This window comes from Gracilinanus agilis, chromosome 1 (genome assembly GCF_016433145.1).
Source record: "Gracilinanus agilis isolate LMUSP501 chromosome 1, AgileGrace, whole genome shotgun sequence".
NCBI classification, from domain to species: domain Eukaryota; kingdom Metazoa; phylum Chordata; class Mammalia; order Didelphimorphia; family Didelphidae; genus Gracilinanus; species Gracilinanus agilis.
In genome coordinates, this window is record NC_058130.1 from 8,753,902 (window position 1) to 8,781,210 (window position 27,309).

The window sequence follows — 27,309 nt, forward strand, 5'->3', positions numbered from 1 at the left end:
CTTCAGTTCATCCCCTGGAACTTCTGCTGCTTGAGAGGAAGCTTTTGGAACCCAGAAACATAAAGCCATAGTGCTTTACTCACTATGCCACACTGCCTTGCTATACTTTAGAAGGATTATTACCTCTCTTATGAATTATATCTGCTCTTTTCCCCCCTCTTCTCCATGGAAGGAGGGCTGGGTTTAGAATCAGAGCTCTTGGGTTCAAATCCAGGTTTTGTCTCTTACTACCAGTTTGACCTTGGGCAACTCTCCCTGACTGAGCGTCAACTTCCTCCTTTGTAAGATGAAGGAGTTGATCTATGTGGCTCTTGAGCTCCTTTCCAACTTTCCAGCTGAGCCTGGGATTGAGCCAATCACAGCATCCATAATGTAAACTCCCAATAATTAATTATCTTTTGAGTTGAGTTAATGTTGGGTTCTTCCTGAGAATCGCCACACCAAGGGACTGGAGCTGGGGAAGCAGAGGAGCTGAATACCTTCAGGGCTGGGCTCCTGGCACTAGATGCTTCTTCCTTGGCATCTTCATCCATAAGTGTTTGTTACACTGCAAGTTGCTATAGAGCGGCCCAGAAGAAGTCACAAGGACACTCACTTGACCCTTCAGAATTCTGCCATCTTGGATGGGTGCCGTTGCTAGGCAGAGGTCCATGCAGCTCTTACAGACAACAAAAGAAAACTATGATGGATCACTAAGCATGACACTTAGACTCCAAGACTTGAAGGAGCTGAGGTCTCCTCAGTGTGGTGTCTCACTTCTCCAAACTCTATCTTAGTACGGTCTCCACAGCCCATGTTCCAATCGCCACCATTCCTTAGTACACGGTTTCATTGGTTGCCGTGGCCAAGAGATTTGTTCTCTAGTTACCCAAGTTTTCAATTAATCAAGCAATGAACATTTATTAAGCACCTACTATGTACGTGGCACTGTGCTAAACAATGGGGATGCAGAGAGGCAAAAGACAGTCCTCCCCCTCAAGGAGCTTACGATCCCCATACAAACAAGTACAAAGCAAGCTGTAGAAAATAGGCAACAATGAGCAGCAGGAAGGCACTGAAATGAAAGGCTGGAGAAGACTTCCTGTAGAAGGTGGAATTTTAGTTAGGATTTAAAGGAAGCCAGTGAGGTCAGTAATTGAAGAGGAAGAGGGTGGGCTTTTCAGGGATCGGGGACAGCCAGAGAGAAGATACAGAGCCAAGAGATGGAGCGTCTTCTTTCATAAAACAGCTAAGAGACTAAGGTCAATAGATCCTCAGCTCACTTAACCAGGATGATCCTGGGATAGCAGACATTCTTGAAATTTTTCTATGCCAGTGGATCCCACCAGATCTTGAATTTCTGGGGCTTGCCTTTTTGGAATCCAGAGTCAGTTCTACTCTGTAATGAGGCCCAAATGGAGAATTAAGAATATTATTCCCCACCCCACCCCTCTCTTTGATTTTATGTTCCTTATTCTTAGCTATGGATAGATAGCTAAAGATCAGTACAGCCAATGGGTAGGAAATAAATACATCAAATCAATAAACATTTATTCAACACCTACACTGTGCTAAGCACTAAACCTTGATACCTGAGCAGAATAATTGTCTAGAAAATGAATTATATGTCCTTCCCAGTTCTTCTCCATCTAAGGAGCATTGGCCTTAGGATGAGAAAGCCTGGGTTCAAAACCTGATTCTGCTACTTACCTCTATGAGATCTTGGACAAGTCACTTAACTTCATTGGGTCTCATTTTCCTTTTCTATAAAATGAAGGACTTGAATTAAAGAGCCTCTGAGGTGCCTCCTGGCACTAAATTGATGATCTCCTTTTCTGCCTTTTAGACATTTGATCCCTATTAACATCCCAACCAGAGGGAGGGTTTAGGCAAGGAAGGCGAGGTACCACCCTATCCATATTGATATATAGGTTAGACAGAAGCATTTAGTACATTCCTGAGGTAGGAAAGGTAGAGAACACACATGAAAGAGGATATTTTAGACCAGCATTGGCAAAGGTTTTCAAGTTCGGATGTCCAAACTGCAACTTCAAACTGCCTGTGAACCCCCTGCAATACCACAAAAAGCAGAGGGAGGAAGTGCTAACTTTGAGTGGCTGGTCAGAGGGGCAGAGCATGGAAAAAACTGTCCTTGGGTGCTGGGAAGAGGGAAATGGAGCAGCTCCCCGAGTGCCGGCTCTGCATGAGTGCCACACTTTCACCAATGCTGTTCTAGAATCTCAGATATAACCTTGTCTGATCTATCTTTTCACACCAGCCTGGAAAGCTCCTCACCTGCCCATCACTCTGTTCTTATTTACTGCTCGAGATGTCCTGTCCGCTTGCTCCTGATCTTGCTACGTGTGCAGAGTGTTGCCTCCGTATGCCCCAGATTGCCTTGCCTGGGTCTCTGCTAGCTCTGCCCTCAAATGCCCCTCATTTGACTATTGGCCTATGGAATAGCATCCTCTAAGCTTCTGACCGAGCTCACTGATTACAGCACACAGTCCTTAAAAGTTGGATGAGGTCTCGTACCCTCCTACAACCATGAGGCAAAGGGACTGACTTGCCCAAGGTCACACAGGGAGTGGGATTCCATTTATCTGAGTCCAAATACTGTGTTCTCTCCTCTGGCCCTCTGACTCTGTGCCTTGAGAGAGATGAGATCCCTCTTCCTCGTGCCTAGATCTTCAAGAACCCTCAGTCCTCCTCCCATCTTGTGTCCATCCTAGAGAGGGTTTGCTTTGTTTTCAACAATAGTTTCTGGTTTTGGCCAACCTGTGATCTCATTAATAGGAGGACTTTCCCTTAGGGAAACTCCTTCTCCCACTGCAGATCAGGATCTAAGGTGACCTCTGACTAAGATTCAGAAAGTTTGTTTTTATGGTAATAGTGACTTGTCCAGGATCATACAGACAAGATGGGTCAGAGGAAGGACTTGAACTCAGCTTCCAATTTTTGAGCCAGTTCTCTAGCTACTAAGCCAAGCTCTCTCTGGGATAATAGATTCTTAGAACAAAGCTGACCCCTGCAGATACCATCAAGGGAATTCCATGTTCACATCCTTGAGCCTTCCCAAGGCTCTATGAGGACCCCAGCCTCAATGGCATACTCTCTGAGGGCATAGAGCTTTGCCACCAGACCTTGCCTGCCAAACAATAGCTCCGGTAATTCCTGGAGCTGTTTAGGATCATTAGCCAGGCTGCTATCTGTACTGGTAGAAGGAGAATGCACATTGGATGATAGATTGTTTGAAATAGTGCAGTAAATGTGCCTGTCGCTGCTCCCGCCCGCCATGCTCCAGTCTTTCTTATTCCCCAGTGGTTGAGCTGGAGCCGAGCGAAAGAGCGGGCTGGAGGTGTGGCGAGGGAGAATTCTGACTGCAGATCTCGGTGGAGGCTTTTCAGAACCCGACCCCGGGATTCCCATTGAGCCCAACAGCGAGCTGCTGCCGAAACCTCAGGCAACCTTCAAAATATTGATTCCAGCCCATCCGTGAGAGCCATGACTCAGGGCTTCTCGAGGCTCGCTGCTTGGCTTGCCTTTGCCAGATGGGGTGGGCGAAGCCACCAACCTAAGCTCTGCTGGATGAGGCCCCGACAACCCAATCCATATACTCAAATGGAACAGACTCAGCAACCGCCCGGGCACGCCTTGGCCAAGGTCATCGTGAGCCTGTCTTGGCTCCAGGGTGGCAGCACTAAAGATGTCTGAGTGGTCCAATGCCAAGACCCGCTCTTCCACGGGGCAGTTGTTATGGGCGTCTTTTTAAAGTGGCTCATCTGGGTTCTTTGTGGCAGAAGGCTGGAGAGCAGATGCAAATGCTGAGGAGTGTTCATTGAGCTTGACTGGAGGAAGAGCCGAGGGCTTCTTGTAAAATACAGGATGGCACTGGCTGACCCCACCTGAGATGGTGGCGGCTTGTGAGAAGCCCTGCAAGCCTAGATCAGAAGCCGAGCCAGTCAGCTCATTTGAGGAACAGACCAAGGAGAGCTTGGAAGGCCAAGTGAGGGACCATCCCATCCCTTGGGATGAATGTTAAGACTTAGGCTTCATTTCAGAATAATCAGGTCCCAAGTACAAGCGGGGGGTGGGGAGGCATGGAGAGATGACCTTCTCTCTGAAACCCATCCCAGGGTCCTAATGGAGGACAAATTGGGGGTGAGTCAACAGTTAGGATGCAGCTGCCAAGTCAGCCAAGGCCATTGTGGGCTACACAAAGAGAGACAGAAGATCTGGAAATAAGGAGGTGGTGGAATATGATGCTCAGTTCTAGTCACAGGCATTTAAGGAGACATTGGTAGCTTGGAGAGTAGTCAGAGGAAGACCTCCAAGATGAAGAGGGACCATTTGAAGGTCAAGTAAAGGGACTGGACACATTCAGCCAGAAGGAGAGAAGACTAAGGGAAATGGGGGCAGGACAGATGTCTTCCAGTTTTCAAAGGGTTATCATGTGGGGCATTTTGTTTGGCCCAGAGGTCCAAATGAGGGATGATACATTGGGATAAATGTCAAGTCTAATGCTTGCTTTAAGAATAATTAGGTCCAGGGACAGCTGGGTAGCTCAGTGGATGGAGAGCCAGGCCTAGAGACGGGAGGTCCTAGGTTCAAATCCAGCCTCAGACACTTCCCAGATGTGTGACCCTGGGCAAGTCACTTGACCCTCATTGCCCACCCTTACCACTCTTCCACCAAGGAGCCAATACACAGAAGTTAAGGGTTTAAAAGAAAAAAAGAAAAACCAAGAATAATCAGGTCCCAAGTACAAGAGAGGAGGGGGCATGGATAGGTGACCTCGTATCTGGAAATAATCTCAGGGTTCCAATTGAGGACAAGCTCAGGATGGTTCATGCTTAGAGATTGCAAGTCGGTTCATTTTCCAGGATTTGTGCTTTCTACACTTTGTTAAAATCCCAGAGGGGGCGAGACTTAATTAGCTTGGCTTAGACTTGGCCAACCAGACCCTAAACTAGGAACAACAGTGAGAGGGAGATTGTCCTAATAATTAGGACCATCTGAAAGTTCCAAGCACTGCCTTGGGCAGTGGCGAGTTCTCTCTCTCTGGAAGTCTTCTAGCAAAGCTTAGATGATCATTTGGCATGTGATGGAAGGCATTCTTGATTCAGTCTGGGCTGATTGAGGAGCCTCTGTAGCATTCCAAATTTTGGGTTCCGTTACTCTAGCTTGGTACCTTTTCTTTCCCTCCCCATCTTCTGTCCAGGACACTCCCACAAGCCATTAATAAGAGCTTACTCTTTCTTTGCACAGCACTGGGTCCTACAAAGATATAAAAGGAGCATTCCAGCCCTTAAGGAGTCTGTCTACAGACTCTTCCTTACCCTTCCTGTCCATGTAAAAAGAGTAACAGGGAAGAACTGACCAGGTCCACCATTTCATGGTTCCCTCTCTTGGCAGATGCGCATCGCCAAGAGGAGCAGAAAGCTTGTGGATTATGACAGCGCCCGTCACCACCTGGAAGCTCTGCAGAGCTCCAAAAGGCGAGATGAAAGCCGTATCACAAAGGTAAGGGGTGCCAGGAGGTTCCAGACAACTCTTTCAGCCTTCCCTTGTGACCTAGATGGCTTTGTGGGTGATAACAAAGCCAGAGCTCGGATGGAAAGCAGGGCAGAATCTGGGCTGTCGCTATGCTGGTCTACCTCATTTCCAACACATTGGTGGAAAACGAGCCTATTCCTCACATCGCAATACATTTTGTTCTGAGACATTTGGAGGATCCATTGGTAACGTGCTGCCCGTCTTGGTTCGAGGGCATCATTCAGCTCTGAAAATGTCTGACGGAGTAATCCTGGATCAAACTACATGTGGGGTTGGGATGTGGCCAAAGGGGCCCAACGTTAGGCACCTACCGGATGTCATTTAACTCCCCTTTCTTCAGTTCCCTCTCAGGGCTCCATTGGTCAGAACCTATGCCTCCTGATCAGACCGAAAGGCTAGCTGGCACATGGAAAGCAGGAGAGCCAGAACCCCAAGAAAGGCTCCCCCGTCTAGCCAGTCGCCCTAACTTAAGATGAATTTTTATGAAAATCATTCTGGTATCTCGGGGAGCCAGACACTTAGCACGCCTGCCTTTTGGTCCCAAAGTGTTCAGGCTGCCACCCAAGTATAGCCTAGATCTCCCCTCTCCAGTGATACTATTTTATATCAACAGGCTTCCATTATTTTTAGACAAGAGGACATAAACAGTGATTTGCTTCTTCTAGGCAGAAGAAGAGTTTCAAAAAGCCCAGAAAGTGTTTGAAGAGTTCAACATCGATCTACAAGAAGAGCTTCCTTCATTGTGGTCTAGGTAAAGCCATTGCCTGTGTGCTATTTACCCCGATCGAATGTCACTGCCAAGAGGGCAGACGCTTTTTTCTTTGAATCCCTGAGGTCTAGCACAGTACTGGTTATATAGTAATTATTCATTTTGATCAATTGATGACTCATTCAGTGATTTTGTTTTGTTTTGTTTTCTAAACCCTTCCCTTCTACCTTGGAATCAATGCTGGGTTTTGGTTCTAAGGCAGAAGAGCAGTAAGGGTTAGGCAGTGGGGGTTAGGTGACTTGTCCAGGGTCACACAGCTAGGAAGTATCTGAGGTCAGATTTGAAGCCAGGACCTCCCATCTCTAGGCCTGGCTCTCAATCCACTGAGCTACCCAGTGGCCCCCTAATTGATGTATTTTTATAGAAAGTAATCTATGTTCTTTTGGAGGATTTGCAGAACTCCCTATTTCTGCAAATAGGGTACTTCCTGATGACCTATTCTTTGTGTCTTAGATATCCTTCAGTCGATCAAGGCTAAAAGATTAAAATATGCCCTCCTGAAAGTGCAATCATGGGAAGGAATGATGGTTTTTCATTATCTGCATAAATCTGCAGGGGTGAAGACAATTCCTCATTGGGAGTTCTCTGTGTCAACGAAGTTGTGAATCATACAAATATCTGTCTAGAAATCCAAACCCTATACGAGGTCAATTTAGTCATTGCATTGATATTCATCGTTACTCTTTTAGTGTAACATTTTTAAAAGAACTTCATTGAAGGAAAAACAGAAATAGCCAGAAAGATAAACCCTCCTTTTATCCCTTGCTTTCCATGGATGAAGACAGGGAAGCTGAGTGGTTTCTTTAACCTTTCAAGGTCCCGGTGACTCAGCGACTCTCTCTCTCTCAGTCCTTCTCCCTTCTCTTTTGCTTTCTCTTGATAGACGAGTGGGATTTTATGTGAATACTTTCAAGAATGTGTCCAGCCTCGAAGCCAAGTTCCACAAGGAAATCGCTCTGGTAAGTGGCATGGATCATGTCCCTTTGTAAGCAGATCACTTTTATCTAGAGGCACAGGCAGGTGTGTGGTCCCCCGATGGCTGCAATCCTGCATCTTCCTGTTAACGGGGCTTCATTCTGCATTGCTGAATCAGGAGTATCCATCTCCGTTAGTGTCCTCTGCCTGCCAGACTGAAAGGATGCACTACCGTGGTGAACCCTTCTCTGATTTGGGGTCTCCTCTCAGTATATTGGCGGCTCTGCTTGACACTAAATATAGAGTCAGAGACTTGGAGTTGGGGGGCCGGGATGAGCCCCCTCTCCAATCCTTCATTTTACATATGAGGAAATAGATGAAAGCTTCAAGTGTCACCCTTCTCGCTGACTCGATAGTTGAGGTTCACAAGGAAGACCATTCTGCTGCCATTGCTCAGGCACCCACATCCATCAATCAGGCCATTAAAAACATATTAAATACCAACTAGGTGCCAGGGACATCCCACCCCCTAACTCTGGATCTCTTTCGATGTCATCGTCTTACCACCATCTCCACCTGCCTGGCCCTGGGCCTCAAAAGACTTGGGTTAGGTCCCTACAGGTTTTGGACCCTCAATCACAAGCTTTCATGAGGAAAATGTGAGGATTCTTGAGTTAGGACTGGATTAATTGGCAACCAGTGGACAAGTGTCTTCTGTCTCCTCAGCTCTGCCATAAACTTTATGAGGTGATGACCAAGCTGGGAGAGCAGCATGCAGACAAGGCCTTCACCATCCTGGGAGCCCCCAGGTAAGTGTCTGCAGTTCTTGGGAGCCCCATCAGAAACCTACGGCTCCCATAGGCCAAGATTCATGGTGCTCCCAGTACTCTTCCACTTAGAAAGTCTCTTTCTCACCTCCCATCCTGAAGAGGGGCCATCAGTTATAAGGAAGAAGAAGGAAATGAGTTAATGAATGAATGGATGGATGAATAGTAAGGCATGTATTTAGGGCTCACTAGGTACACTTAGCACCATGCTGAGTCCTGGAGATACAAGTAGGAAAGCAAGATGGTCCCTCCTCTCCAGGAACTCCCATTGTTATTGAGGGAGATCACACAACTCAGAAGGTTTGGGGGAGGGCACATGAGAAAGTTTGGTAGTCCTAAGCCTCAAGGGTGCTCCAGGTAAATAGGCAGGCCAGATGGCAATGCCTGGAGGTCTGAAGGATGCTGTCAGGATAAGGTCTGGTGAGTATATGGATTAAATTTTGATGGTTTGGCTAAAATATATAAAAATTATAAATAATAGTGGTAGTTGCTGATTCAAACTATTATTGCTCAAAGTCAAAATGACTTTATTAGTATTTATTTACAAAAGAGGTAAAGAGTGAAAGCAGAGAAATACAAAAGGGTAGAGAAGACATTAGCCTATCTAACTAAATATTGTGATTCAGCCAGGACTTTTTGACCCTCAACCAGAATTAAACTCTCTCCAGATGACAGGAAGGGAAAGCCAGCTATCCACTCACCAAAGTTCCCTCTGAGAGGCAGGTCAAGACAATGACTCAAGCTGAAGGTGATTCCTGAGGCTGACTTTCTTCCTTGAGCAAACCTTCTCCTTGAAGCAGACTTCTTTCTTAGAGTCAAATTTCTTCTTTAGCCTAGAAATTCAGGGCCTTTTATAGGCAGTGTCTGTGGGAACTAGTTCTCACTTTCTGGAGGGGTGAATACTCATCAAAAGGGTTCACAGATTCCTGGCTGATTGAGTTTCTGAGAGTGTGAATTCTCTACCTAGTTCAAGCTTTTGTTGATTTAATCAAAAGGTAGACAACTGAGAGTTAATCCTGTCTTCATAATCTCCTGAGGTACTAAGTAGGGGTACTTAAGTTATTGTTAACCAAAGTGTTAGCTCCAACTAGGCAAAGAGAATAAGGGATTCCCTTTCACAAGTGTAAACTCAAAGAGAACACAGAATTCCCTTTTACATGGGCCCTACTAGGAAGATGGTAGTTAATGATATCCAAATGGTGTGAGGAGCCACATTGACTCAGCACATCATCAGGAACAAGGGGAGTCTGGCTCACCCCAACTGTGGATCAGGATCTTTGGGTCCCCTCTGCAGGGGCAAGGGTATGGTGTCTTTGTGCATCCATAACAGGAAAGGGAAGAATGTTGAGAGGAAAGAGTGTCCCATGGAGCCTATTCCTGCTGGGCCCTCCAGGGAAAAGAAGTCAGATAGGGAGAGGGGAGAACCAGGAGAATGCAGGGGCTTAAGACCCAAATGAAGAGAGAGGATGCAGGATCATGGTGGTCAGCAGCATCTAAAGCTTCAGAGAAGTCAAGAAAGATGAGAAGTAGAAAAGGACATTGGACTAAGCTCTTTTGAGACCCTTATCTGGTCCAGAACGAGCTGTTTCAGTCAAGGGGTAGGATTCAGAGCCATATTACACAGGCTTGACAAGTAAATGACGCCAAGTGTGGATGAGTCAATCTAGGCTGGGAAAAGTAGGAGAGCTTTGGAATGAAGGGAGAGAAGAAGGAATAAGTACTTATTAAGTGCCTACTGTGTACCCGGCCCTGGGCTGTGTGCTTTACCGAGGTCAAGCGCCCTGCTCACATGAAGGTTTCTAAAGATGGGAGAGCTCTGGCCATTTTTGTATTCAGTTAGGACCATGCCTATAGGTAGGGAAGACATTTACAATGAGTGTAAGTGAGGCAGGTCTTAACATGAGGAGATGGGATGGCACAGGATCAAGGCCAAAAATCATTGAGCTAGACTTAGCTAACCTCCAACTCTCCTCCCAACTTCTCCTGTAATGTGCACAAGCAAATGAACTCACCTTCCTAACTTTAGTGTCTGATGGTCCCCAGTCTGTCCCTCCCCAGTCAAGTACCAGCAAGGTTTCCTTATCTAGAATGTCCTTGTGAAACATCACTGCCCTCCATCACTGATGCCTCAGCTGTTCCCACTCTAGGGATGGTTCTGCAGAGAGCTTCCTGCCAATGAGAGGACAAGCAGCATCCACCCATATCTGCAACACCCCCAAATTCTAAAGATGGCATCTGCCCTGACAGGGTTTGGGGAATTTGAGCTGAGGATCCAAGTTCAAATTCTACCTCAGACATGACTCCTTGAGCATCATTGAGCAAACCACTAAACCCCTCTTACTAATAAGGGCAGTAGACTAGAATGTTTCTTCAGTCTTTTTCTATGATTTGGGCTCCATAAGATAGAAGCCTGAATCAGTCAGCAATCATTAATTAAGAACTCATTGTATGCCAGTTACTGTGCTAAGAGCTGGGGAATCAGAGAAAGGTGGAAACAGTCTTTGCTTTCTAGGAGTTCCTAGTTTAGTGGAGGAAAGAATATGCAAATGACTGTGTACAAATACAATACATACAGGGTAAATTAGAGATAACCAACAGATTTGCAGTGTGCCCCCTCCCACAAAGAGCTATTCCATCTAACAATATTTTTTAAAGAAAATGATTAGTTTTTAAATCAACAAAATTAATAAATCTGTTGAAAAAGCCTGGAAACCTGTGCAAGGTCTTGCCTCCATTGACCCCTCATCTCTTCAAAGTACTGGAATAGATTTCCCTCTCTCTCTTCTTTGGAGTCATGTTTGTTCTTAGTTATTTTGCAACATTCACTTTTGGTGTTGGGGTGCAGTGGTTCTTTCCATGTACATTGTTGTCATCCTTGCATATCTCTCTTTTTTTTTTGGCTCTGCTGCCTTCACTCTGCCTTGGTTCATCCAAGTCCATGCTTCTCTGTCGTTGTTATTCATCGTTTCTTGCAACACTATAATGTTCCATTACGTTCATCTACCACAATTTGCTTAGTCTTTCCCTATTTAATGGGTATCTACTTTGTTTCCAATTCTTGACTGTCACAAAAAGTGCTGCCTTTACTTTTTCAGTGTATATAGGGACTTGCCTTCTTATCAATGGCCTCTTTGGCTTTATTTGCATAATTCCATATTGCTTTCTGGAACAGTTATGATTTTTCACAGCTCCACCAACAATGCATTAGTGTACCGATCTTCCCACAGTCCCTCCAACATTAACATCAGTTGTTATTCTATTTGGTGAAGGGTGGAAGATTAGCAATAGCTCTACTATAGAAGAAGTCCAATACCTGTCATTTTTAAACTTCAATATTACCAAATGAGAAGAAATCAATCAAAAAATTTAAGTATCTCCTATGTAGCAGGCACTGAGCTACGTAGTGAGGAGACAAAGGGTAAAATAAGGCAAACTCTGTCATTAAAGAGTGTATATGTGTTGATTCGGTTAGCATTTCTTAAGCATTATGCCAAGTGAAATCAGAACAATTAACAAGCATTTACCTACTATGCCTACTATGTGCCAAGCACTGTGCTAGTTAGTCCCTGGGAATATAAAGACAGAATGCAAATAGTCTCTGCCTTCAAGAAGCTTACTTCTATTGGTAGTAGGAACACAAATCCATTAGCAAGTATCTAAGTGCCTACTGTGTGCCAGACAGTGGGCTGGTCCTGAGATGATGAAGATAAAAATGAAGCAATGTCCTTCCTCAAGAAGTTTACCTTCTATTAGGAGAAACAACATATATGCAGATAAATTAATATAAAAAATGCCAAGTAAATAAAAGATTATTTCCAGAGGTAGAAAGATGATGTGGGGTGGGAGGACTCACCTCATTACTGACATCTGCTTCTTTCATTTTCCCAATGTCTCTTCAGAGAGAGGTGGTGAGTGAACTCTGAGAAACCCTTCTCAAAGCATCCACTTGGGCTTGGCTTGTAGATGCCATGGTTGATGGCTAGTTGGTGACTGGTCCACAATCATGGGCAGTGTCTGCTTGCTTTCTCTAAAGACCACGAGGACCCAGTTTCCTTAGCTTGCTAAGTCTGTACCAATGCACAATGCTTTTGTCTTAGGTCAAAAAGGCTGCTTTCTCCTTGAGCTGAAATATTTAGAAATTCCTAGAGCAGAGGGGGCGCCCGGCACCCTCGTTAGCAATAGCCTTCAGCCGATGCCCACTCTGGCTACCATTCTTAGGAGTCTTGTCATTGGGTCTGGCCCACAATTCCCTAGTCTGAAGACAGGCACAGTTAAGGAGGAGGATCATATCCACCCCTCAGATTGTTGCGTTGCATCCTGCAGCAAACAACAGCTGATCAGGCACTGGGAAGGTAGAATTGTAACTAACTTTGTGATGGAGGAAAGTTCCCGAGCAAGCCACTCAGGAAACAGAGTAGATGGAGAGCTGAACCAGGAGACAGGAAGACCTGAGTTCAAATCCCATCCCTAACATTTAGTTGGTGTAAGAAAATTGTTTTGATGAGCTAAGCCTCCATTTCTTCACCTGTAACATACATATGATGGTATAAAAAACCCATTTCCCTCCCGAGGGTCTAGTAAAGTTTCCTTGAGATAACATGAAAGCCTTTGACAACTTTGGAACCCTACAGAATGTCAGGTACGGAGCTTTAAAAGCCTATGGACCCCTTCTCAGAGTCGTGTTCTAAAGGCATAAAATAAAACATTGAATTTCAAAGGAAGCCAAGTATCTTGATAGTCAACTATCAAGTGGGTTGTAAAGCCAGGCCTAGAGATGGAAGATCCTGGGTTCAAATCTGGCCTCAAACACTTCCTAGCTGTGAGACCCTGGATGAGTCCTTTAATCCCACTTGCCCAGCCCTTGCCTCTCCTCTGCCTTAGAACCAATGCTTAACATTGATTCTAAGACAGAAGGTAAAGATTTAAAAAAACAGCTATCAAAATATATATTTTTGAAGTTCAGACCCCTGGTTAAGAATCACCAGACTATTGAAACAGTCACCAGACTAGGGGCCTGGAGGTCTGGGCTCAAATCCCAACAGTGCCTTTGCAGTTGTATAAGCCCTTGAGCCTTAGTTTCCTCAACTATAACCGGAGGAGATTAGTCATTGCACTGCCCACCCCCAGGGTTGTGGTGAAAGAAATGCTTTGGACAACTTAAAGGGCTCCAAAAAGGAAGTTACATCATGATTATTAAGTGAAGGTTGATTTTTGATATTTACTTAAAGGGGGGGGCGGGAATCCCAGCTCATGCTTGCGTTGTGGAATGCTAACTTCTCTGTTTGTCTCTAGTGATTCTGGTCCTCTCCGCATCGCAAAGACGCCATCCCCACCAGAGGAGCCTTCCCCCTTGCCCAGTCCAACAGCTAGTCCGAATCACACCCTGGCACCTGCCTCTCCTGCACCAGCCCGGCCAAAGTCGCCTTCCCAGGTAGGAGGGGCAGGGAGAGATTCAGGAGGGATGTGCGGGTGGCAGGTCCAGAGAAGACTCACTGGCAGCCTCCCACTGGAGGCCACTTCCATAGGTGAAGGCTATCTGGGATGGCTGACATCCCACAGAACATCACAAAAGACTGTTGCTGAGAGAGTGACCTTTCTGTGAAGCCTGATCTCCCTCGAATCCCTTAAGGAGACATTAAAGTCTAACAAAAGCGAAAATGTACTCTTGGTCGATCATCGCCTCCTCAGCTCAGCCTTTGCTCTCTTCCGTTTCTACAACCTTGCTCAGGGAATCACTTCTACTTGCCATGTTGGTCTTCTCAGTGTTCATGTGCCCAAATCCAACCCATCTGTCAAGGCTCAGCTTAAACAACTCCTCCTCGGAACTTCCCAAACACTTGGGGTCTGGCATTCGATCTCTGTTCTTTTTGCTAATTTTCCCTAATTGACTCTCTCCCCTTGGACCTTGATGGGAGCGACCCCATTTTCCACAACGTTTTACCTTGGTACTTTGGGCCAAGTGTGCCCTAAATAATTGTCGATGATGTCAGTGAACTGCTAAAACCACCATTGTCTGCTGGCAGGGTTGGGAACCCCCAACAGAACACCCTCCAATTGTTTTTTTTTGTTGTTGTTTAATTTGGTCTCGATTTAGGATTTCACTGGCATTACAAATGCTCAGCATGAACATTCTCTCCATTGACTCAGGCCTGAAGCCCCTTGGTGACTTATTATCTTAGACATCTGCCCAGATCTAAAAGGCCAAGAGACCTACCCAGAGCCACACAGCCAGAAACGGCAGAGGCAGAACTCAGATTTTCCTAGCTTCGAGGCCAACTCTCTACCTTCCAGGAATACTAGAGAAATACAAGCTATTTTTTATCCAAATGGTGGGGACAGGAGAACCAGAAAAGCTCGCCACCAAGTGAGAGCCATTCCTTCCGCAGACCTACCTGAGATGGGAAATAAGGAGACGTCCCTCTGAAAGCATTTCAGTTAGAGCTGAGAGGTTTTAGGAGCAGAGCAAGAGCCAAAAGGGGCCTTAGAAGCCATGCAGTCCAATGCTCTCATCTGACAGAGAAGGAAACTGGAGCTCAAAGATTTGCCCAGTATTCCGCAGCTATCTGAGTTAGAATCTAACCCTGATTATTTCTAACTCCAGATCCACTTTGCCTTGTACTTCCTTCCTTCCTGCTCTCTACAGCATGAGAATATTTGAAAGACCTTTTTTTTTTTTAAAAAAAAGAGAGAGCCATTATGGTACCCTGGATGGCATCACAGTCTTTGGGATTGATCAGGAATACCAGAATCCAATTCCTACCAATGACATAAACTAGCTGAGTCTCCTTAGGAAAGTCACTTCCCAGGTCATTGTCTCAGATGACATTTTATTTAATTTTTCAATGAACAAGTACTTGATTTCTTCTCTCCCACCCTCTGTGATTTAAACGAAAGGAAATCCTTATAAGAAATATGCAGGCAAAACAAATTCCCATTGAGTCCAAATCTGAAAATGTCTGTTTCATTCTCCATCTTGAATTTTCCACCTCTCTTGATTGTAGAATAAAAGCTCATTAAGGGCAGTGATTTTTGATACCACAGTAGATATTTTAATAAGTGTTTGTTGATTGATTAATTAATGACAAACTAGGGTCTTGTTGCAATTCACAGAAGTGGAGGGAGTTTTCACTTTGAGAGTTCCCAAGGCCATTGAAAGTATAGATCTAGACTTAAAAAAAAATGAACCATCCTTTCCTTTAGACCAATTGGGACAAGGCTCTTTTATTCACACCCTATGTTTGTGAAATTCATTCATGTAGTGCTTCAGGTCTGAGACTCCCAAAGTCTCCATGGCCCCCTGAAGCAATAACAATGATGGGCCCGTGCCTTGGGGACTTTCTTGGGCTAGACTGGGCTGCAGAGTGACATAAGAAAGGGTTTCTGGGCCAGAGCAGGAGCCTCTAGCCAAGCTCCCCTGGCATAGATAAGATGCCTCTTTGATTTAGAACTGGGGATGTGGGAACCTCAAGGGCCATCAAGTCCAACAAGTGACTGACCAAAGTAGCACAGGTAGGTAGTTAAGTATTAGCTTAGGTAGGATTTGAACCCAGGTCCTCGAGCCAATATTCTTCCACTGTACCCTGGTACCTTCTTGTGTGGAGGTTCCATTCTGCACCAACCAGGAGAGCATCTTCCTTATAAGAGGTCACAGTGCTTTATAGGGGAACTACAGGAACCCTGAGAGGCTATTTCTGCTGGACTCGGATGCTCGAACTTACCAGGTTCTCATCCTTTCTTCCTAGTTGCGGAAAGGGCCCCCTGTGCCACCTCTACCCAAAGTCACACCCACGAAGGAACTGCAGCAAGAGAATATCATCAGCCTCTTTGAGGACAACTTTGTCCCAGAGATCAGCGTGACGACTCCTTCTCAGGTGAGTGATACAATCTGTGATGGGGGGGCCTGGGAAGGGTCCACAGAATGTGTGTGTGTGTGTGTGTGTGTGTGTGTGTGTGCCCTGCCCCTGCTCACATGTGAAGGAAAGGACCCAAGGAGAAGGGTTGGAGCAGCTGGAATGACTTCCTGGTGCCCTTTGGGCTACCATCTTTCACTTCATGGCTTTATCCAAGAGATTTGAAGAGAAAATGGAAAGTGAAGGGCTTGTGTGGAGGTTGCTGCTGATTCTGAACAACCTGAGGCAGCCCTGGCACCTCTGAAGAGCCATCCCCGGGGCTGGATGAGGAACATCTACTTCATCCAGGCATGGCTCTGCTCTGAAGAACAGGATCTGAGGGGTGCGACTCCTCCTAATGTTCTGTCTAAGAGAAACCCCCTGAGGGCAGAGTCCATACATCGCCCTCAGAACCCAACGGGCCACGGCTCCTTCTCACTCTTGTGCAATAAATACTGGCCGCAGCTACTCATGCCGGCGAGGAGCAGAGCAAGAGAATTGTAGTAAGAACGAATGAATTCCGGGATGGATGGATGGATGGACGGATGGATGGATGGGCAAGAAAGCATCTGACAGGCACTTACTTTATTCCAAGCACTGTGGTTAAGGGGCCTGGATAGCTATGCATGAGAGAAAGCAACCCTTGCCCACAGAGAGCTTGTTCTAATCGGGGAAACAATACACACGGGGAAATGATGGTCTGGGACAGAGATTTTGGTTTGGAGAGTTCTGCAAGGGGTCAGGAGAACCATACAGTAGTACACTGATGCAGCCTTTCCAATAGAGGAAGTTCATTGATTTAATGAGGGATCCCAAAATGTTTCCATTTTGGAAAAGGGACCATGGAGGGCAGACATGCATCAAGAAGGGAGCTATCATGAAAATGACTGAAAAGGAAACTGAGGCATGATTGGAGCCTCATAGAGGGGACAATGCAAAACACTCAGCAATAGAGAGTGAGGCTCCAGGGCAGGAGGTCCCAAGCTGAAAGGTTGAAGTTCTCCAGGTCATAGTCTATGGCTCCAGAAGCAAGTTCAATGGCAGGAAAATGGTCAAAAAGGCAAATAAGTGTAAGGGAAAGAATAGGGACACATCCTCCCAAATCATGTGACTGATGTCATGAGCAGACCTATGTAGAATTCTCAGTAAGCCCACTTGTCCTTTTACAGAGGTACATTTTATGTAGGTAGGCAGGACAAGAAAGTGGTTAGAGTTTAGAAGTCAAGAAGAAAGCCCACCTCACATTGTCCTGGTGGGGTCTTGAGGAAAGCCCTTCATTTTTCTACGCCTCCTTTTCCTCTTCTCTACAATGAGAGTTTTACCTCGTAGGGCTGTTGGGCAGATTCAGTAAGAAAACTTGGGGGAAGCACTTTGCAAACCTTACATTGCTGTGTAAATGCTAGCTATTTTTGTTATTGCTGGTGATGGTGGTAGTAGCAGCAGCAGCAGCAGCAGCAGTAGTAGTAGTAGTAGTAGTAGTAGTAGTAGTAGTAGTAGTAGTAGTAGTTTGGTGGTGGTGATGGCTGCAGCTGCAGGGGCATAAATAGGGTCTCAACCTCAGGCAGTATGAATGTGAGAAGCAGCAGAAGAGCCTGAGGATTCCAAGCTTGGAGAAGTTCTGACTCAGGGAAGACCTCACAATTGGGTTCACTATTTGAAGGGCTGCCACCTGGATGTGGCACAGATTTATAATCTTCTTTGCCCCCAGAGGGCAGGATGGGGAGCATTGGATCCCATTGTACGGAGCTGGATTTAGTCATGATGTCAGGGGAACCTTCTTAAATTTATGGCTCTCCCACCGGGTGGGAAAGAGCTGCCTACAGGAGTCGTGGATCTCTCATCACTGGAGGGCTTCCAGCTAAGGGCACTCGGGTTCATTTTGAAGAAATTCTTGCTTAGATCCCAGTCAGATGAGAGGGGATGGCCACTGAGGTCCCCTCCAACTCTGCAATGCCATGGCTTTAAGCTTACCATTGCTTTATTTTTTTTTGCTTTAATTCCATTATTTTTACATATTTTCCTTAGTTTAGAATTTTTATCATTTATCAAAGAGCCTAAGATTTGAAGTTTTTCTCCTAATTATATCTGATCTTACTGTTACATGCGAAGTAGAGGATTGAGGCAGCAGCTCAAATATTTTGAGCTCTTATTTGGATGTCAGGCCAGAAAAATCCCTTTTGTTTAAAACATCTGGATCCCTTTTTTGATCTACATTGCTGGGGAAGTGGAAAGGTCATTGGGTTTGTTTCTGGTTTTGTTCCCCCCCTTCACCCCCAAATCCGTACCTTCAGTATTAGAATCAATACTAAGTATTGGTTTCAAGACAGAAGAGTGGTAAGAGCTAGGCAGTTAGGGTTAAGTGACTTGCCCAAGGTCACATAGCTAGGAAGTGTCTGAGTCCAAATTTGAACCCAGGACCTCCAGCCTCCAGGTTTGGCTATCTATCCACTGAGCCACCTAGCTGCCTCAGGTTATTGGGTTTTTTTAAGTCAGAGCATCTGAGTTTGAATACTGACTTTACCACTTGGTTCCTGTGTAACTGTGAGCAAACTTGGCTCCGCAGGGCTTCTGAGGGAATTGGACTAAATGATCCCAAATATCTCTTCCAGTTTTTAATCCATAGGCCTGCTTCAGAAACCCACTTATTGTCCATAAGGAGGTAAGCAGGAGGGTTCAGTTCCTTGGTTTGAAAAACGGAGCAGGAGGTCCAATGGTGAAAGGATGCCCAAGGCACCAGCTTTGGGCTAACTCCAACATTTATCCATCCTTTTGGGAGCTGAGTTCTCGCAGATTTCCCAGAAAACATCATCTTCCAACTAAGTGTCAGACTGGACGACCTTCTAAGTTCTATGATCCTATGAGTCTCCATGGACAAGGCAGCAGAGGTCTGAGAGCCTCCGTGTCCTCATCTGTAAGGTGGGGATAAAAATACTGGTAGTTCCTACCTCCCTGTTATGGGAATAAAGCGCAAAGTCTCTGGACACCAGGCCCCGGACTAAACACGACTGGGGAAGCTGGCAGAATTACTTCCTCACAGAGCTGGGACACAAACTCCTCATCACGAGGAGCTCTTGTTTATTTTTAGCAGTGCGCAGAGAAGAGGGAAGAAGCCAGATTACAAAGGGAAGCCGAGCCAGCAGCTGTTGGGAAACAGGCTAGCAGACATCAGAGTGTTGGGATGGCTTGAAATGGGCTTTTTTTCTCGTGAAAAACACGTTTTGTGTGTGTATGCTTTCCACAAAGGGTTCTATTTAAATTAAGTTTCTATTCATTCTTGGAATGGCTCCTTTCCTTTGAAGAGAGAAGAGGGTGGTTTGCAGGAGGCATGCGATCACAGCATTAAAACTGGAAGAGACTTCACAGGGCATCTTAGTGGACAGAACACCAGACCTGGGTTCAGGGAGACCTGGGTTCCAATCCTGCCTTGGATGTTTACATGCCATATGATCCTGGGAAAGTTACTTAGCAACAACTGCCTCAATTTCCTTATCTGACAAATACAGGGGTTAGAAGGAGGAATCTCGTTTCCTTGTCAGGACAACAAACCGTTTCCAACACCCTTCAATCTTAGGGATTTTGTTTTTATTTCACCAAACATTTATTAAAGGTTAGACACTGTGTTTGGTGCTGGGGATCCAAAGGCAAAAAATATAACACCTTCTGTTTATAAGAAACTTCCATTTTACTGAGGAGAAGCACATATACACAGAGAAGGAAATACAAAGTCACTTGAGTAGGGAGAGAGTTGTGACACCTGGGAAGGGAGAAAGGAAGCAATCTGGGAAGGCTTCCTGTAGGAAGTGGCCTCTTAGTTCCCAGGATTATATAACTAGAACTGAAAGAAAACTTAGAACTCCCATAGCCCAACTCTCTCATTTTACAGATGAGGAAATTGGATTCAGAAGTGATGAAATGTCCTCTTCAGGGTCACACAGGGAGGAAGTGGCAGGGCAGAGATTTTAACTCAGGTTCTGTTACTTCAGGTTCATTCTTCTTCCCAGGGAATCATGGTACCTGCGTGATGAAAGACATTAGACATTCTAGGAGGCAGAGAAAGTTGAGAAGCCATGAGGGACGACCTGGGCAAGAGCCCAGAGGTGGTAAATGGCATATCGAATTCCCGGAACAGACAGTGAGCCCATTGGACTGATTCTCAGTGCACGAAGGGCAATGAAGTTATTGATTTAAATCTGGGTGGGATCGTGTTGTTCATCGAGACTAAACTCCACCCTGTACAAACGAGGAGGCTGAGGCCAGAAAAGGTGACAAAATAAATCTGGAAAGCTTGGTGGCAGCTGGAGTGTAGCAGGTGTCTGCAAGGATGGAATTGGGTGTGGAGAGGATCTTAGAAGAAAAAGAGGTCCCTTGGCTACCCCCACCCCCAGGCTGCTCTGAGTCCACCCCTGACAGGTGGATCACCAAAGAGACGAGCCCTTCTTTCCTTTACTCTGCTCTCCAGCAAGCCCGAACGAAGAGAAGTCCATCATTCACATTCTTTCCTGGTGTCTGTCCATCCTGAAGATGACACCAGGAGTGGATCTGTCAGTGTGGCATTATTCCACAGTGGGATGCCAGCATCGCTTTGAAATGAATCCTTTAATGGTCACCAAAGAGACAAGAATAATGCCAAGATGAACAAGACACCCCAAAGTGGCTTCTTCTTTTCCCACTTAGTTATCCCTCCTTCTCCCCAGTAGCTAATGCTACTCTCCTGACATGCTCAAATTGGGGGGCGGGCATTAAAAACCATGTAGATCGACTCCTTGTCCAATGGACGAAGCCTCCTCTACCCTTACACCCCCCAAAAAGACTCCCACAAGGGCCCATCCAGTCTCTCTTGGAACATGTCCAGGAAGCTCATTCCTTTGCAGAGAAAGTAGTTCTGGGGTCTAACGACCCAGGTTCAAATCCTGCCTTTGACACTATCTTTGCAACCTTGAAAAAAATCACTTCACTTCCGTGGGTCTCTGTTTTCTCCTCTGTAAAAGGGTGGTCTCTGGGGTCCCTTCCAGCTCTTCCCATGTAGTTCTACAATCCTCTCTTCCACTTCCCCAGTGATCTCTTCGAGACGTAACCTTCCCTCTTCTTCTGCTCAAGGCAGGGATGGGGAGGAGAAACTTGGCTGTTTAATGAGAATTGATCCATTTACTTTATTCCTTCACGAACATATTTGCAGCCTGGTCCTTTCCAAGTGGCACGTGTGTGTCTTTCCCCAATCGCTCTGCTATAAATTGTGTAAGTGAGCTCGGTTTCCCCTTCCTAACACTTAGATAAGCATCTCTTTCAATCTGCCTTGTCTGTTGAGTGGACAGTTCCCAGGCCAATTCCTCAGTCCTGTCAGATAGTCTCAGACAGGCCCCCTTCCTCCCAGCCGAGGCTGGATTACGGATAGCCATTTGGGCTCAGTCACTTAGCTGGCTCTCACTCTGCCAGGCCTGATTGCCATCTAGGCCGTGTCCTCCCGCCGTGTCCACTTGGACGGCTTGAGAGACTGTCACCTTGTCCTTTCCCTGACCTTCATGAGTGATGAGAGTCCCCTGGACCAGGACTCGGGCTGGAAGGCGCATTTCTGGGCTTTCCAGAGCATCTGCTTCTTGCCCAAGTGAAGAACTCAAACAGAAAGAAAAAAAAATGTTCTGTAACGTTCGCCCTCCCGTTGGCCTCCCTGGACCATCTCTGACTCCAGCGATGGTCTTGCTGGAGGTTCTAACATTAGGGACAAGGCCCTGCCAAGGAAAATGTTCATTGGGTGGAGGCTGGCGAGCGTCTGGCCAGCAGCTCGCTCCCTGCGCCCGTCTGGAGATGGGGCAGCCTCAGACAACTTCAAAACAGACTCAAGGAGGCTGCCCATCTAGCGGTGCCCTGCCCTGCCCTGCCCATGCCATGCCCATGTTGGCACAACAGATGTCCCTGCATGGGGAGGAATGGAGGAAGGGCCATTTCCCTGCAATTCTGTGCCTGTAGGTTTCTGTAAGTATCCGATATTTCTCCTGCTGAGATCCACGATGCTTCCTAAGCCTGCTCCCTTTATCTAAGGAATCTGCCCCATTTTTGGTAGGAAATGGAACTGGAAGAGCCTCCCGTAAGTAGATGAGAATTCTTGAGTTGAACAGCCGATTCCGATTTGTCGGCTGCTTGGCCAGGACAGTGACCAGTGGTGTGGGAACCACTCCAGCCCTTGGCTGTGTCAGACCAAAGTCTGCCGTCTGCCCCAGCGACTCCTGGCTGTCCTCTGCCCGGTTGGTAACTTGGGCAAACAGATGTGATGTCTCTGCTAAGCAACAAAAAGGAGAATCCTCAGCCCCTGCCCTAAGGATCCTCCGGAGAAGCAGCCTTCTGCATGGCCAGAGGGCCAGAAGGTCTGAGTGTGAGTCTTGTCTAGAGCATCACATGGAGCAGCTTAGGTGAGTCATGCCTCCTCCTCCGAGGGAGTCCGGTCAAAGTTCCCCCAGAGCGGAACGTTCTGCGATTCAGAAGAGGCCTGTGAGGTGCTCTCGAATGGGGGGAGGCGGCGAATGCCGGGCAGTGGAAGCTCCCGAATCTTCCTCTGAAACATGAAATCTACAGCCCTGTTTCTCTGGACGGTTCGTTGGAGGATCTCCCAGGCCCAGTCCTGAGGGCGGATCATCATCGTTCCTTCTGGAGACCCATTTAAAGAAACTTCGCCTCCTCCTAATCCAGGTTCTGGCTGGCCCCTAGACCTTCCAAATTATTTGGCGCATGCGCGTCTTGTACCAGGCTTGGCTAGGATCAGTACCGCGAGATCAGGGACCATTTCCATTTGATCCTCATATCCCTAGCGCCCAGCATTGAGCCTGGCATCTGGCAGGTGCTGATTAAATACTTATTCACTTGGATTGAGCTTCTTCTTCTTTGGTCTCCTAAGTGTGGGCAGACCTTACGGGTGAAGCCAGCCATCCCTCTGCGTCTTCTCCTCTTCTGAGACTTGTCTGAGACTTTCTGGAAACCCCCCAGAGAGGAGTGACAGGATGCACCCAAGCCCCTTCCTCAGCTCCCGTAACATTTAATACGGTAGTGATGCTGGAGGAGCGCTCGGGCCATTTGTCTAGGCTCCATCCCTCATGCTGGCTCTAGGCTTGGGAAGTGACACGTGGCCAGGTGAGCGGGGAACCCGGGGAGATTCCTGACACTAGTTTCAAGTCATTGATCTCTTCCCTCCCAGAATGAAGTTCCTGAGCAAAAGAAAGAAGAGTCTTTGCTCGATCTGGACTTCGACCCTTTCAAGCCGGATGTCACCCCCGTGGGATCGGCAGGAATCGCCCCCTCACCCATGTCTCAGGTAAGGGATTGTTGTTGGGGGGGAGAAGAAGGTCAGGGAGGTGGCAGGCTTAGATCTCCATTTATCGCTTCTTTGCTAACAAGGAACAGGGCTGGTCAGCTTATGAAAAGGACTGTGCCCTCCCCCACCCCCACCCCGGGGATCCCCTGCCTCATGATAGCTTCCCAGAGATTCTGAGAATAATCCTCCCTTCTCCTCCCAAGTATATCCCTTCCCTACCCACTGACCTCTATCAGAAGGAAGAAACAAAGGGCTGGTTCATCCAAAATGGCGCAGATTTTATGATCTTTTTTTATGTGTTTGGTGTTGAATGATATTAGGAGAATTGCATTCAAATGTGCATTATGGGACTTATTTGGAACCAAAGAGTTGAGCCATCTTGGGACAACTCAGCTCAGGAGATGCCACCTCATGCCCTCAGATAAGCCTTCTTGGCTTTTCATTGCAGATATAGATGCCTCTCTGGGTAGCCTCCTAAACAGAGATATCCCACGTGGCCTTGCAAATGTTCCCCTGCTCAGTGTACAGGAAGAATAGAGAGTGTGAAAGGCATCAACAGAGCAAGGAATTTACGAACAAAGTGGACCAAGATGCCCAAACAGAGTTGGGGAGGGACTTGGTGTATCATCACTTGTGCCTTCCCTGCTCAGGGAACTCCTTTTTAGTAAAGATTATCTCCAAGATGCATAACACCCTCTTGGACTTTCCCCCATCTGAAGCTCTCCTGAATCAAGGACTACAAGAAGGTTGGGTTGGGGGTGGGGTGGTGCAGAGATGCCATGTGGACCGTATCTCGAAGAATTCTTCTTTGACCACCTGAACCCAATGAGTCACTTCTGCCTATCAAAACCTGGTTGGAACGAGTCACAGAGCAGGGATTTTCCACAGCCTTTGGATTTCATAGATACTTTGTCTATAAGTGGGTGCCCCGAGTTCATTCTTCTACCCCAATGCCAACCGGCCCAAATCAGCAGGAAACGAGGCTCCATTCAGAAACAAGAGAAGGGCAGAGTCACCACGGAATCCATCCCTCTTATCTCTTGATTGCTCAGATGTTTAAGGATTTCCATCATGTTTTCAGATAATGAACTCAGACCATCTTAGCGTATGAACTCCAGGCAGACAGCCACCTTTCCTGACTTTAAGGAAAGAATTCAGCTCTGCAGTCCCAGGACACCGTCCTCTTATCTTTATTCTGCCAGCATACCTTCTCTTCTATCCAAAATAGATTCCCTTCCCTCCTCTTCTCAGGGCTCAGGATCAATATTCCTACTCACTGAGCTTTCCATCTTGGGATCTAGGCCATCTGTCCCCAGCAGCAAGTCTATCCTCTAAGGAACTGAGACCTGATAAACATTGTGTCCAATGGTCATCTCGCTAGAGAAAATGGCGGGTCTCGTCCGCTTAGTCAGTGCCTGAGCTCTTATGCCATGTACATGTGAAGGCACCATGCCTTGGTGGTCCCTGTGTTTGGTAGACGTGGCCTCATTCAGACAGCCATGTTGAATGAAACGGGATTGGAAGTAGCCCCAGACCATGCTGATGTTTTTAGGAAAGAACAGAAGTGTCAGTGTGGGAGAAAGCACTAAGGCTGGGCCGCCCTGCCCAGCTCCCAGGTGACAGGGATTGGTGAATGGGAATGAGCCAGAGCTCAAGCCTTAGTTTCCTCCTGTAGACCCAGAGATAAGTTCACTGAATCATAGATCTAGTGCTGGAAATGACCAGAGAAACCAATGAGTCTGTCGTCCTCATTTTACAGCTAAGGAAACTGAGGTCCAGAGAAGTTAAGTCAAAGAGCTAGTAAGTGTCTGAGGTAGGATTCAAACTCAGGTCTGGCTGAATCTCGTACAGTGCTCTATTCACTACACCATTCTCCAGAGCTGGGGTTGGCAACCTTTTTGGCCGTGAGAGCCATAATCGACACATTTTTTAAAATGTAATTCCGTGAGAGCTGTGCAGTGCTCACAGTGCTGCTCCTGTAACAGCGCCTGGAAAAAAATGGACTTTATGGCTCCTGCAGAAAGAGCCATATCTGGCCCTCCTGAAAGAACCAGATATGGCTCGAGAGCCATATATTGCCGACCCCTGCTCCAGAGGATTCTTTTTTCTCTTGGCATTTAAAGATGAGGACACTAAGCTCGGGGAGGGCTAAGCTTAGTTCTGAGTTTTCGTCTCTGCTTGAGTTCGGGTTTCAGTATGAATGCAGGGAATCTGTCCCACTGGCACGGACAAGACCAGATGGGATGTGGTGACATTGGTGGGGAGCTTCCAATGGGTGATGGAGAGAAAGACCGCCCCCGTTCCACTGCTGGCTAATCCCTCGGCTCCCCACCAAAAGGGAGAGGCGAAATTCCAGACTGACACACTTTATGATTACGGTATTAACAGTAAATTAATATCACTTACAATGAGGTGTGTAGGACAGTCCTACTAGTTACCGGCTCATTAGTAGGCCTGGGTGTCGCTTAAAGCTTTAAACCACAAGGTAGAACTGGAAAATGCGATCTCATAGGAAATGTTGGAAAAAGAACAGCACCCTGAGCTTCATTTAAGGGAGAGTGGCTCATGCGGACAGCCCTCCAGGAATCCGAATCCTTCCTAAATCACACGCTAGAGAGCAGAGTGGAAAGGGACCGCAGGGGTCATCTTTTCTGTCCTGTGTGAGAACAGTAATCTCCTCTGCCACAGAGCTGCCAAGGCCATCACCTTTTTCTCAAGACTTCAATGTGGAGGATCTCACTTCCTTGAGAGTTCCTTCACATTGGAAATCTTCTGCTAGAAGGCTCCATGTTAAGAATAATTGTCCCTACATAAAGTCATTCCTCCCCTACTCAGAAACCTTTCACGGTTTCCCATTTTCCACCAAATAAAATTCAAACTAACTTGGCATTTGAGGATCACTCGAAGCTTGTTTTCTATCTTGGCACACCTGGCACCGAATATTCCAGGCAAGCTGAAATAATTGCCATTTCTCAAACTCATCCTGCCATCTCCTGCCCCTGCACTTTGATGATCAGAGCCCTTCTCTCCTCTCTCTCTCTTTCTCCTCTCTCTCTCTCTCTCTCTCTCTCTCTCTCTCTCTCTCTCTCTGTCTCTCTCTGTGTCTCTCTGTGTCTCTTTGTGTGTCTCTGTCTCTGTCTCTCTGTCTCTCTCTGTCTCTCTCTGTCTCTCTCTGTCTCTCTCTCTCTCTCTCTCTCTCTCTCTCTCTCTCTCTCTCTCTCTCTCTCTCTCTCTCTCTCTCTCTCTCTCTCCTGGAAGCTCTTCTTTCCTTCAGGCTCAGCTCAGATATCCCCTCCTCCATGAAGCTTTCTCGAAGCCTCCCATCTAGAGATTCCCTGCTCCCTGCCTTTCTGAGGCAGGTTGTTTGGCCTTTTGTAGGCATCCATAGTCCACCCTGTGTTTTACTTTTTGTGTGATAGATGGCAAGCTCCTTGAGGGCAGGGAGAAGTTCACCTCTGCCGTTATATTCTCAGCAGCTAGCATACTAGCTGGCACAGCGTAATCGTGTGATCAGTGTTTGTTGATTGAATACTCTTCCTCTCCCTTCCACAGGGGGTACGTTCCATTGCCATCTTGTACCCCAGTGACTAGTCCTGCATCTGAGAGATTTGTTGAAGGGATTCAGCAAGATTTGCTCTTCCTCGAGGCAGCCATGCCCTTTTCTAGATGTGCACATTGAGGAAAGTAATCCCACTTGTCAGATTTCAAATGAAATCTCTCCCCCATCCCTCACCCTTGGGAAAAGCCAAAAAGTTGCTTGGCCAGAGTCACCGAGTGATGTTTAGCCCAAGAGCCCACTGGACCAGCCATCCCAAAAGGCCCTGATTCGACTGGACTGACAACATCTCCTTTTTTTTTTTCCTTTCTTTTCAGACATTGCCCTGGGACTTGTGGACGGTAAGGCTCTTCTTAAGGATCGTGGGTGCTGGTACCTCTGAGTCTCTCTCCAGAGAATCTGTAGTGCTTGGGTTCTTCATCCAATCTTTTTGTGCAAGGAAAGCTAAAATTATGTTACAGATTGTCTATAATTCTCCCTCCAGCCTTTACCAGACAGCCAAAGGTACATTGGGTTTC

The 27,309-nt window shown here is 46.7% G+C and overlaps 1 protein-coding gene across 1 annotated transcript in view; it reads left to right on the plus strand.

Annotated features, from left to right (window-relative positions):
* The window catches only part of AMPH (amphiphysin), a 96,823-nt gene that overhangs the window by 45,843 nt on the left and 23,671 nt on the right, over positions 1–27,309 (plus strand). Inside the window, exons 6-13 of the mRNA XM_044675400.1 lie at positions 5,395–5,502; positions 6,201–6,286; positions 7,188–7,263; positions 7,946–8,028; positions 13,339–13,477; positions 15,789–15,917; positions 23,119–23,235; positions 27,109–27,132. Of these exons, the coding sequence (XP_044531335.1) occupies positions 5,395–5,502; positions 6,201–6,286; positions 7,188–7,263; positions 7,946–8,028; positions 13,339–13,477; positions 15,789–15,917; positions 23,119–23,235; positions 27,109–27,132 (762 nt within the window). The remainder of the gene's footprint in view (positions 1–5,394; positions 5,503–6,200; positions 6,287–7,187; positions 7,264–7,945; positions 8,029–13,338; positions 13,478–15,788; positions 15,918–23,118; positions 23,236–27,108; positions 27,133–27,309) is intronic.